The sequence below is a fragment of the Epinephelus lanceolatus genome, chromosome 18 (assembly GCF_041903045.1).
Source record: "Epinephelus lanceolatus isolate andai-2023 chromosome 18, ASM4190304v1, whole genome shotgun sequence".
NCBI classification, from domain to species: Eukaryota; Metazoa; Chordata; class Actinopteri; order Perciformes; family Serranidae; genus Epinephelus; species Epinephelus lanceolatus.
Genome location: NC_135751.1, coordinates 38,721,053 through 38,732,512, shown reverse-complemented (window position 1 = coordinate 38,732,512; position 11,460 = coordinate 38,721,053). Strand labels below are relative to the sequence as shown.

Genomic DNA, 11,460 nt, shown 5'->3' with positions numbered 1-11,460 from the left:
AGTATTTAGAACATGTGCATTTGTCCTCAACAATAAAAACATGAAAGTAGCAGAGAACTTTTATTCTGACAAAACTAAAGACATTTACACTATAAATTAATACAGAAAAAACATAAATTGGTGCATTCACCAGAATGCAGAAAATTAAGATTTTGAAGCTCAAAATTTTCCAGTGGACGACCCCCAAACCAAACCTACGCCCCTCCCCCGAGCCCAAAGATCAAAAAATTATCTAAAGACTGTGCCACGAATCAACTCATGTTAAAACTATTAATTTCCAGTGAGTCAACACTGATTCACTTAGTTTGAACCAATTACATTTTTGAAGCTGGTGAAGGACCCCCAAACCCACAAGTGCCCCCCCTCCCTCCTCCCATTGCTGAAACAAAACCTCTGGCCTTGGAGCAGTGATATAAAAACACCAGCAGCACAGGGTCGACTCTTTGATTTGGGTTTCCAGTGAAATTAACCCAGTGTTGCAAATTTTAGGCAGCCAAACACTCTCATAACAAAATGCAGGCTGTGAGACAAGAAAAATATTTGAAGGGAATTTATTCCAAATTCTCACACTGGAACAACACATTGTTTTTCCTGTGCCGACTCGACTCACAGGGGTTATCCCAGAATGCACCGCTCTCTGACTTTGGGTCTTTTCTGTGGAATCAGAGGGAGTGAGGGCAGCGAGGCGGGGTGCTCCACCAATGAGTTTATCTTGCCTGTTTGGCTTGGCGTTAGCGAGTGGAGAATGAAAGCGTGGTGCAGCGGCACTGTTCGGCATGAATGGAGCTCCGGCTGAATCACTTCTCCCAGAGAGACGAGCTCCACATCACACCGAAGGTTGTGATAACTCAGAGCTGATAATCCACGTGGAACTGAGCAGAAACACTGCAGCCCTGTAACACGGCACGCACCACTGACGGGTCGTCACATAAAAGTCCATCCATCATGTGCACTGGTGTGATGAATCACCTTAATATGACATTGAGTGCAGCTCTCTGCAGTGACATATTCAATTTAAAACAGGATCCCCTTGTGTCTGATTCTGAGTGACTCTGCAGATTACGTTAAATTTAACTTGGAGACGATTCACAGGGGGAAAAAGTGTGGTCGAAAACAGGAAAATCTTGCTGGTAATCATTAAAAAAGAAACTTTAACTCGTAATAGAAGTGAGGATTTAATAAAGCATGTCACACTCAATGACGCACAAAGGAAAAAGGAAAGTCAAAAAGACTTTGAGCAGCGTGCTGGCAGCTTTTACCTCCTTCAGGATGGAAAACTGATGTGCAGTCACAGCAACACACACACACACACACACACACACACACAGGCCTGGGGTGTCTGAGTTGCTTATTTTATCAGGTGCACTGACTTCTCCCCCTCCTCCAAAGACACTCCCCCTCCCCGACTGTGTGCAGTGTGTCTGCTTCAGTTTCTCCTGACGCCCTGCAGCAGAATGAGCTCATTATAGTGACAGAGATTTCTTCTTCTGATGCTCTTTAAAGACCAATAACACGTCTCACTCACCTGACCACCATGTTCAAACACATTAAACAGCACCAAGTCATCGCTGTGCAAGTCTCAAGTCTTTGCACTCAAATCCCGAGTCCTAATCTTTGAGTTTCGAGTCCTAAACAACTCATAAACAGGATAAGAAAATATTAAATTTATAAAAATCATAAATGCCTTTTTAAAACTTGTAGTTTGTTGGAAGTTGTTGCGTCTCCATTTGTAATTTTCAACCTGCACATTTTGCACACTGCACTTTGTATTTTGTTGACGACCACATGGTTTTTGTGTGAAACTAAATTATCTTTGGGATCATTTTGTCAAACTGCCACTCAGTAATTAACTTTAATTGTTCATGGTTTTCTCCTGCAGCCTGATTGGACGCTGTCTGATCGGTTTAAACAAAGTAGATCTGTGGAATTAAGTGTCGACTCGCTGGGAATGAAGGAAAATGAAGCGATTCGTGGTGCACTCTTTAAATAACTTTTTAATCTTTGGGCTGGGGGGAGGGGCGAAGGTTTGGTTTCAACATCTGGAGGATTTTGGGGGGGTCATCCACCAGAGAACTTTGAGTGTCAACCTCTCATTGTCCTTCATTCTGGTAATTCTTTCTGCACCAGTTTGTGGTGTAAATGTCCTTAGCTTTGTCAAAATGAAAGTCCTCTGCTACTTACATGTTTTCATTGTTGAGGACAAATGCACATGTTCTAAATACTGAGGGGGACGTGTCCCCTGTGTCCCCCCTGAAATCTACCCCCATGTCTTTAGGGAAGGTGTCAAATATTTTCAGATCCAAAGGCTGCAGTCAAAGTGAAGTCACGAGTCATTGGTGTTAAAGTCTGAGTCAAGTTTGTAGTCTGTTTTTGGTTTTGCCAAATCAAGTCTAAAGTCTTTAAATCTGTTACCCAAGTCCATTTCATGAGACTCAAGTTCACACCTGTGGTGCACACTCACTAAACTGGGATCAATATAGCACCAGAGTTAATGTCATTCTCGTATTATTTTTAGTTTCTTTACCCAGACTAAAATATGACATGGTTGCAAACTGTAACAATCCTGTGGAGCTCTGTGTGGTGACACATTCCCCTAAATAGTTAAAACACGTGCAGGTTTATTTTTGCAAAATTAAAGACATTTAAACCGCGCACTGATGCAAAAAACTGCACAATTGGTGCGTGAAAAAAATCAAGTGTTTGAAGCTATACATTTTCTGGTGGAGGACGCCTGAACCCAACGTGACATATGTGCCCCCCCACCCCCCAATATTGAAACCAAACCTGCACCCTTGGTGAATAACATCTGCATCCTGTGCAGTTTTCAAAGTCATATTCACATCATCAGTTTTAAGATAAAACACGTTGTGTTCAGCACTGATTTTGTCAAGTTGAGTCTAAAATCATTGAATGTGTGACTCCAGTCCTCTGGTATACACACACACACACACACACACGTTAGATTTGGGTCGATATAGCACCAGAGTTTGTGTTATTTTTATATGACTTTGAGGTTGTTTCAAAACACGGCATGGTTGCAAACGTCAGCTCTTTATGAACTTACATGTCTCTATTTGTTAATGTTAATTATTAATAACATAGGTGTAGAAATTTGGGGGGGACACAGGGGACATGTCAACCTTAATAGCTGGAACATGTCTATTTGCCCCCCAATAAAAACATGAACAGGACTTTTGACAAAATCAAAATCAAAAATAGCCCAATTGGTGCATAAAAAATAAAGTGTTTGATGCTCTAAATTTGCTGGCGGAGGACCTCCAAACCCTCCGTTTAATATGTGCCGCCCACCCCCCAGTATTTATTAAAACTAACCCTACGAGCTTGGTTAATAATATGTGCATCCTGGGCAGTTTTGAACATCATAGGGACTCATTTTATACAACCAACAATAGATTTGTGAGAGTTTTAAGATTAAACTTGTGTTCAACACTGATTTTGTCAAGTCGAGTCTAAAGTCATCGAAGTTGTAACTCCAGTCCACACCTCTGGTGTATACTCATTAAATTTGGGTCAGTACAGCGCCAGAGTTTGTGTTATATTTATATCACTTTTAGTCAATTTATCCAGACTAAAATAAGGCATGGTTGCAAACTGTTAAAACCTTCTCCAGCTCTTCATAAACTTACATGTCTCTATTTGTTACTGATAATATAGTATAATAATACAGGTATAAAAATCTGAGGGGTGGCTCAGGGGACACGTTCCCGTCAAATATTTGAACATGTGCATTTGTCCCCCAGTAAAACAAAAATTAAAGACATTTAAACTCTGCATTAATGTAAAAAATAACACAACTGGTGCATGACGCTCAAAATGTTCTGGCGCCTGAGGCCAACGTGTCATATATGCCACAAGTGACACAAGTCTGACTCCAGTCCAGTTTACATCACTTTTAGTTTCTTTACCAAAACTGTTATGATCTTGTCTCGCTCTTTATGAACGTACATGTCAATGTTTGTTCAAATTTGGCGGGGACGCAGTGGATATGACAGTAGCAGAGGACTTTTGATAGAATTCATGACATTTAAAACCACACACTGATGCGGAAAAGCACAAATTGGTGCATAAAAAATGCAGGAAAATAAATATTTGACATGCAAACCCTCCATCTGACACGTGTCCCCCTCAGAATTAAAACCAAACCTACGCCCTTGGTTAATAATGTGTATCCAGTGCAGGTCTTTTGTACAACTAGCAATAAATTTGTGAAGTTTTAAGATCAACCTTGTTTAGTTCAACACTGATTTTGTCTAAAGTCATTAAACTTGTGACTGGACTCCTCCCCTCTGATGGTGACACGTCCTGTTTATGTGTATAATTGTCCATATTCTGACTTGTTGCCTGCTGTATGGATCACAAACGAGGCTTTCCACTGTCCCAGCTGTTCCTGAGTTACAACCTGCTGCATCTGTAGATTTCCAATCAGATAAGCTCTAACAGCAGAAGAGCTGCGGTGCATGATACGAATCTGATGTCGGCTCAGTTTGACCACAGCTCCTGCCGCACTGTTTAAGATTAGCAGCACAAATATTAGACATTTGGTTCTGACAGAGAAAAAAGGAAAACCTCAGAACAGATTGACTTAGATGAGAAAGGGGCTCTCGTGTGTGTGAGATCCTCTGAATGGAGCACAGAAAAGAGGAATCAATGAGGAAAGTGTGCTCTTCTCTCAGGAGTGGGCAGCTTCAACAGCTCGCCATCAGGTAACAATCTTTTTATTTGTCTCAGCCCCTCGCTGGGTGCCAAAGTCTGCTGAAGGACTAGGCGTGCGGTGTGATCCATCAGCCCCGTCCAAGAGCTTCAGCGCAGTAATCCATCTAAAGCAGCCTCAGAATAGAATTAAATAAATACTCCCATGCTCTGAAACCTAGAATTATTTAACTACTGTCACTCTCAGTGTGGAGCAGCACCGTGTCGACTCAAATGAGAAAGGAAAGGAGAAAATAAATCAGATCATCTGAATTAGTGGCGCGGAGGAATGGGCGGAAAGTTTGAGGAGAGATTTAGTAAATGGTATGATTTATCCTGCCTGTGTCTCCAGGTGGAATCACACACATAAAGATTATCTTGTTTATTTTAGGTTTAGATGAGAGATTAGGGTTTGATTTAATCAGGCTGAGTTTGAGTCAGCTGCATATTTAGACTCCAGCCTGTAAATGGAAAAAGGAGGAAAAATTAAGTCAGAGCAGAGGTGTTGATTTCAGGGGGAGGCAGGAGACACGACCAACTCCACATTAACAACATGTTGGTGAATTAAGTCATCCAGGTCATGGTAATCTCATAGGCAACTCAAGCAGGCCCAGTTGCCTGCGATATAGCATTTAAAACAAAATTCAGAAGATGTGCATTTGTGCCCCCAAAGTTAAACTTTCACTCAGACAAAATTAAACCCATTTCCACCATAAACTGGTGCAGAAAAATTTAGCGGACTGCAGGAAATTAAGTGTTTGACGCTCACAATTTTCTCATGGAGGACCCCCCCACAACCCACCCTTTCATCTGTGTCCCCCCGGTGCTGAAACTAAACCTACGCCCCTGAGTCAGACTGGTTTTATTCCTCTGCACAATTCCAGCGAATAGGAGATGCAGGAGACACGTCCAGCTCAACATTTACACCATGTTGGTGACGATTCGCAGTCATCCAGGTCATGATGATCTTATATTGTAGGCAACTCAAGCACGTCCAGTCACCTACGATACAGTGCTTAAAACAAAATTTAGAAGATGTGTGTTTGTGTCCCCCAAAGTAAAGACATGAATGTAGCAGGGGACTCTTACTATGACAAAATTAAGACACAATTACACCACAAATTGGTGCATAAAAATTCACCAGACTGCAGGAAATTAAATGTTTGATGTTTAAGTTTTTCTGGTGAAGGACCCCCCCCCCCAAAAAAAAAAAATCCACCATTTCTTCTGTGTGTGTCCCCGGTGCTGAGACTAAACCCACGCCCCTTGAGTCAAGCTGTTTGGATCCCTCTGCACGATTCCAACATTTAGAAGAGGACTTAAAAACAAGACTTCAAACAAAACAAAATTCACAAGTTGTGCATTTGTGCCCCCCACAGTAAAGAGCAAAGGACTTTTACTCTGACAAAATTAAAACCCATTTACACCATAAATTGGTGCATAAAAATTCACCGGACTGCAAGAAATTAAGAGTTAGACATTAAAAATGTTCAGGTGGAGGGACCCCACAAAACCCACCCTTTCATCTGTGTCCCTCTTTTTTTTTTAATTTAAATTATTGCTGGATTATTTCTTAAAAAAAGAATAAATTGAATCATAATTGTTGCATCTGTTAACAATAGAATAACATAAAATCTCCCTCAGGAGATGGTTTAAATTAGGAAATTACCTCTTTAAAATTTACAGCCTAATTAACTGCTCACATTGGACATTTAAAAATAAATAAATAAATAAGATGACACTTATATCCAGTGATGAGTTTAAGGCCATCGTACAGAATGTGGTGACAGAGACATGAGATTGTTTTTCTTGAGAAGCCACGATGTTTAAATAGTTGTTGTTTTATTGTGGATTTTTTCGTATCATATGTTGTATTTGTTGCATTTTGAATGTTTTATTTGGCTGCTATGTGAAAGAGATTTTCAACTTCAATGGGACCTTCTGGATAAATAAATAAATAAAATGACAAACAAAAAAATAAATAACTAAAAATAAACGTTAATTAACGTGTATTTGACTCAACATCCTCTATGATGATAATAAAAAATAAAATTTAAGTGATGCACTAAAGAGGCTCCTTTCATGATCTTTATGTTCAAACAGATGAGAAACTTAATTGACATGAAAAACGTGTTGAGCAGATTTTCTCGCGGGAACAGACGGACTGAGTGTGTGGCCCTGCAAAATAAGGCAATTATAGACATGTATAATTTCAGCGTTACACACACACACACACACACACACACCTGACTTGCCTGTTAATGTAAACCAGCAGATGCCGCACTCACGGTTTTGATCATGGAGACTTATTAATATCAATATTACTGTTACAGTTTCGTCATAATGTCACGCGTTAATAAAAGTGTTTCAGACTCTGAGCTTCTGTCAACACTTATCCAACATGCTGCTTTACAGGCTATTCTTTTGCAATTTCAATATATTAAATCAGCTTTAATATCTCACAGAGCGTCTCAGTCGTTGCATTAAAAATACAGACAGAAGAGTATTTGTCATAAATCTTTGTTTTTATTTTTTTGATCGATTATTTGACGTGATCTTTAAAGTCAGGCCTCAGAGACCTGCAGCTTATTTTAGCCTCTAATTATTTTTCACCGTTGTTTCTAATTTAATTTCTTGGAAAGAAGCACTTTTTAACATTTGGATGAAGTTTATATCTCACTGTAGGCTGCAATTTAGGGCCTAATCAATTATTAAATTAGCGCAGAGATGGTGAAAACCCAGAAACTGGAATTAAAAGCACGTTGGGACATGACAAATCTCTAGATTATCCATATAATAATGGCTGTTTGAATCTGTACAAAATACAACTGAACGCAAAGTTTAAATATTGAGTTTTATTTCTTTCCAGAAAAAAAAAGTAAAGGAAACTCGTCATTTAAATATTTAAACAAAAAGAAGATAATTCATGGTCAAAATAAAAAAGTTTTTTTTGCCATAAAGGTGAAAAGGAGAGGGGTTTTTTTCAACATATCTACAACATTCTTTGAGTGCAGATTCATCGCTGGAGTAAATCTGCTGAAACTGTCTCTGTTACCTGAGAAAACACGAGTTCAGAGTCGCTGCTGGTTATTCATTGTGTTTGGAGAGGTCCACGGTGCCTCGCTGAGTCTGTAGTTTCTGATACTCCTGGTGTAAACTGAGGAAGTGCGGGGACGCAGCGGGGTGGAAGAGCGCAGGAGACGCGTAGGCAGCGCTGGAGGTCAGAGGAGAGGAGTAGGCACATTGTGCCGGGGAGAAGGCGTCGATGCCGGGCTGCGCCTGGAGGAACGCCTTGGCTGTGAGCGCGCTGCGGGAGAAGAAGCTGGAGAGGGCCGGCAGGATGCTGCTGACAGGTGGGATGGTGGCGGGGGCGCACGGGGAGTGCGCGTGGTGATGGAGGTAGGGGTAAAGCTCCAGGCTGGGCAGCTGCAGAGCCGCGGCGCCGATCCCGTACGCGCCGTGCGGGAAGCTGTGCAGCCCGCTGGGCTCCAGGTGCTGCTCCTTCAGCGGGTCGAAGCGGAAATGCTGCCGCTTGAAGCGCTTCCTCCGCCGCAGGAAACTCCCGTTCTCAAACATGTCCGAGGAGTTTGGATCCAGCGTCCAGTAGTTGCCCTTCCCGGGGTTCCCGGGCTCTCTGGGCATCTTTATAAAGCAGTCATTGAGCGACAGATTGTGTCGGATAGAGTTCTGCCAGGCGGGAAACTTCTCCCGGTAATACACGAAGCGGTGGCTGATAAAGTCACAGATCTCGCTGAGGGTGAGCCGCTTCTTCGGACTCTGCAGTATCGCCATCGTTATCAGCGCGATGTAAGAGTACGGAGGCTTCACCGACGCGGGACCTTTGCTTTTAGCAGGAGAAGGACACGCCGGGTCGGGACTGTACGCGTCCCCCTCTTTGCTCTGTCCGCTGGAAGTCTCGGTGCTGCGCGACTCATCCAAAGGTAACAGCTGCTCCTCTGCGCTGTCTTTGAGTCCTTCCCCTACTACGTCGATAACAATATCCTCCATGATGTCCAAACCCAATGTCATAGTAGATGTCCGCGGGTGAAGCCAACACCACCTGCCAACAGGTGGGAGAGTGACAGCGCTGCTCTTAAACGCGATGTCCAGATTTTTACGCACGACTCATCTCCATTCACAAAAAAAGAAGTGGAAAAAAACCCCGAGCACAATCCTCCTCCTACTTCTCCAAAACTCCTTCCAGACTCCTCCAAACCGCACGCGCTGATATCCTTTATTTTAATGCCTTTAAGCGCAACAGAGCGGTCAGCGAGTGATTGTGCGTAAAAGCGTAAAAGTGTGCACGTCCTCCGAGATGTCCAGCATCATCTGTAATCTCCGCTGCTTTCCTGTGGGTCGGGTGGATGTGATGTCACGTCGAGGCACGAGGAACAGGATCCTGACCAATGAAAACGGCGCAAAGGGTACCAAGAAGGCCGATACCAGCCTCCCAGGCACTCTCATCATCGGCGCGTCGGTGCCAAGTCGACGCGGACATCAGAGATCTGCTCAGTGAAAACATCCTTAAGAGCAGGAAATCAGAAGAGGGCTATTTTTAGAGGGGAGCCAGTGTTTTTGTTCAGGGATTTGAGGGTTGACTCCAGAGTGTCAAATTGTTACAATAACTACGAATTTAAGAAAGACAAAATAAAACAAGAAGGATGGTTGCAGCAGTGTGCGTCCACCAAAAAACATTAACTTTTTCCTGAAGTCATGATCCCTTTCCAAAAAATGATTTAGTTTAGTTTTTATTTCTTAATTTTGCTCTTATTAACTTTTTATTCTGTGTAAAAAAAAATCTTGAGAAATATTTTTAAAATTACTTTTTTTCATTTTATTTCCACCCAAAAACGAAGAGGGGGAAACTGTTTGTGCCACGCTGATTGAAAGTGCTGATAAAGAACCATAAACACACATTTTAATTTCCAAATAAGATGATAGACACGCTGGTGACATCAGATCACCATCCTGAATTTAAAGACTGAGGGGGGAAATCCCCAAACGCTTCTCTACGCGAGGCAGGGACTTAAGCCTTAATCCCCCTCGAGGGCTCCTGCAGCCGCTCTTTACGCACACACTTGACGCGCAATTACATGTTTTCAGACAGAGGATAAAACGCGAATGATGGATTCTGTGCTGCTGAGAAAATAATAATTTGTCGCCTGCACGGTGACTTCTCTGATTTTTTTTTGTTTCTCTAAATTCAAAGAAGTCCGGCTTCTCTGAGATTGATAAATCTCACCATGTGTGAAATGGAGAAGGAATAATATTTGTCGTGCAGTGTGAATAACCCGGGTTAGTAACTCTACTCTCTCTGTTCTCCATTTAAACGCGAGCCTATCAAAGTCCTCCGTAACCCCGTCAGATTATCCTCTTTAATAATGGGCAGCTGAGAGCAGGACGGTGATATTGGGATGAAAGTAATAGATTTTCACTTGCGCAGACATAAAAGAGGAGTCAGGAGAGGAGGGCGCTTTTGGTATTGTTGGGAGGCCTCTGGTTGTTTGTGTTTAATGATGGAGCCCTTTGTTGGGGATTCCCACATTTCCTGCCTCTAATCGTATTGATACCTCGGGGCAGAGGGGGACTGGGTCCGGACTGGGTGGGCTATACGGTACCAGCAAAGCTGCAGATGATTTCCCCAAATTCATCACGCATGTCTTCAGATTGGAAACAGGCCCCGTGCGCGTTGTGTGGTTTCAATAAGGCGAGAGCGGGAGCGTCAAATCACCAGAGGAGCTGAAGGTATGGCATCATCTGAGCTCCGGGGACAAACTCAGGGGACAGTGGACACCAAACTGTCCTGCGCAGATGCACCTAAATGCTTCCCGATGTTAAACCTGCAGAAATGGCCTCCAGTTTTTATTTCTGGTAATTTTATAAAATCCCCATCATAAAAGACACGCGCCATTAAATCCAGGCTCTCAGTCTGAGGTGTTTTTCTTCAGTTCTTTTTATATATAAAAAAAAAGCAGAAATATGGAAACGTTCAAATCAACAAGGCCTATTTTACCCATTACGCACACATCTGAACAATAACAAAGCTGCTATCTAACACAAACGTCCATTGTGGAGATCTTATTTGTTTTGCACCGCAGATGAAGAAGTGGGAGAGCGCAGCAGTCACCGAGGACTCGGTGTAATAACACGATTTGGCAGGAACTAAACAGGCCTGTGGGATCTCACTGGATCACTCTGGATAAATGAACCTACATCCATGCGGGTCACAAACCGGGTTAGATGGAGCTGTTCCGGGCTACTTCAGTTGAAATGTTTTCTTATCTCGGTGAAAACTTGAAGCCGTTCGCATGATTCACGGAGCGATAAAAAGCCGGAGCGTGTTTTTCATTGGGAGAGGCTGAGGCGGCTTCAAAGAGGCTGAGGTTGTTTTCACATCATGCCCCCCTCTCTCATCTTGATCCCCTTAAAATCTTGGCAGCGCACTGGACAATAATATAACGTGTAATTTAAGGTATCATGAATCATAACTGCATGAAACGGAGTCAGACAACGGAGAGGTGCCGAGCCAAACACACACGCACGCACGCACGCACGCACACACACACACACACACACACACACACACACACACAGAGTTTAGGGGGGGATACATGTGTAAATTTCACGAGCTGAACTGGTCATTAACGCGTTATTTATGAGCTCCAGAACACATGACGCGATGAAACCTGTTCTCTCTGAGTCTCATCATCTCTTTGTCCTCCTGTCTCAAAACTACTCTTCCTCACTGAT

At 42.7% G+C, this 11,460-nt stretch overlaps 1 protein-coding gene across 1 annotated transcript; it reads right to left on the bottom strand.

The window, feature by feature from the left end:
* Positions 1-7,545: 7,545 nt before the first annotated feature.
* foxd7 (forkhead box D7) lies at positions 7,546-9,082 on the bottom strand. The gene has a single exon (XM_033645647.2). It carries the CDS (start codon positions 8,737-8,739, stop codon positions 7,798-7,800), a length of 942 nt encoding a protein of 313 aa, XP_033501538.1. The 5' UTR covers positions 8,740-9,082; the 3' UTR covers positions 7,546-7,797.
* Between the last annotated feature and the right edge of the window lie 2,378 nt (positions 9,083-11,460).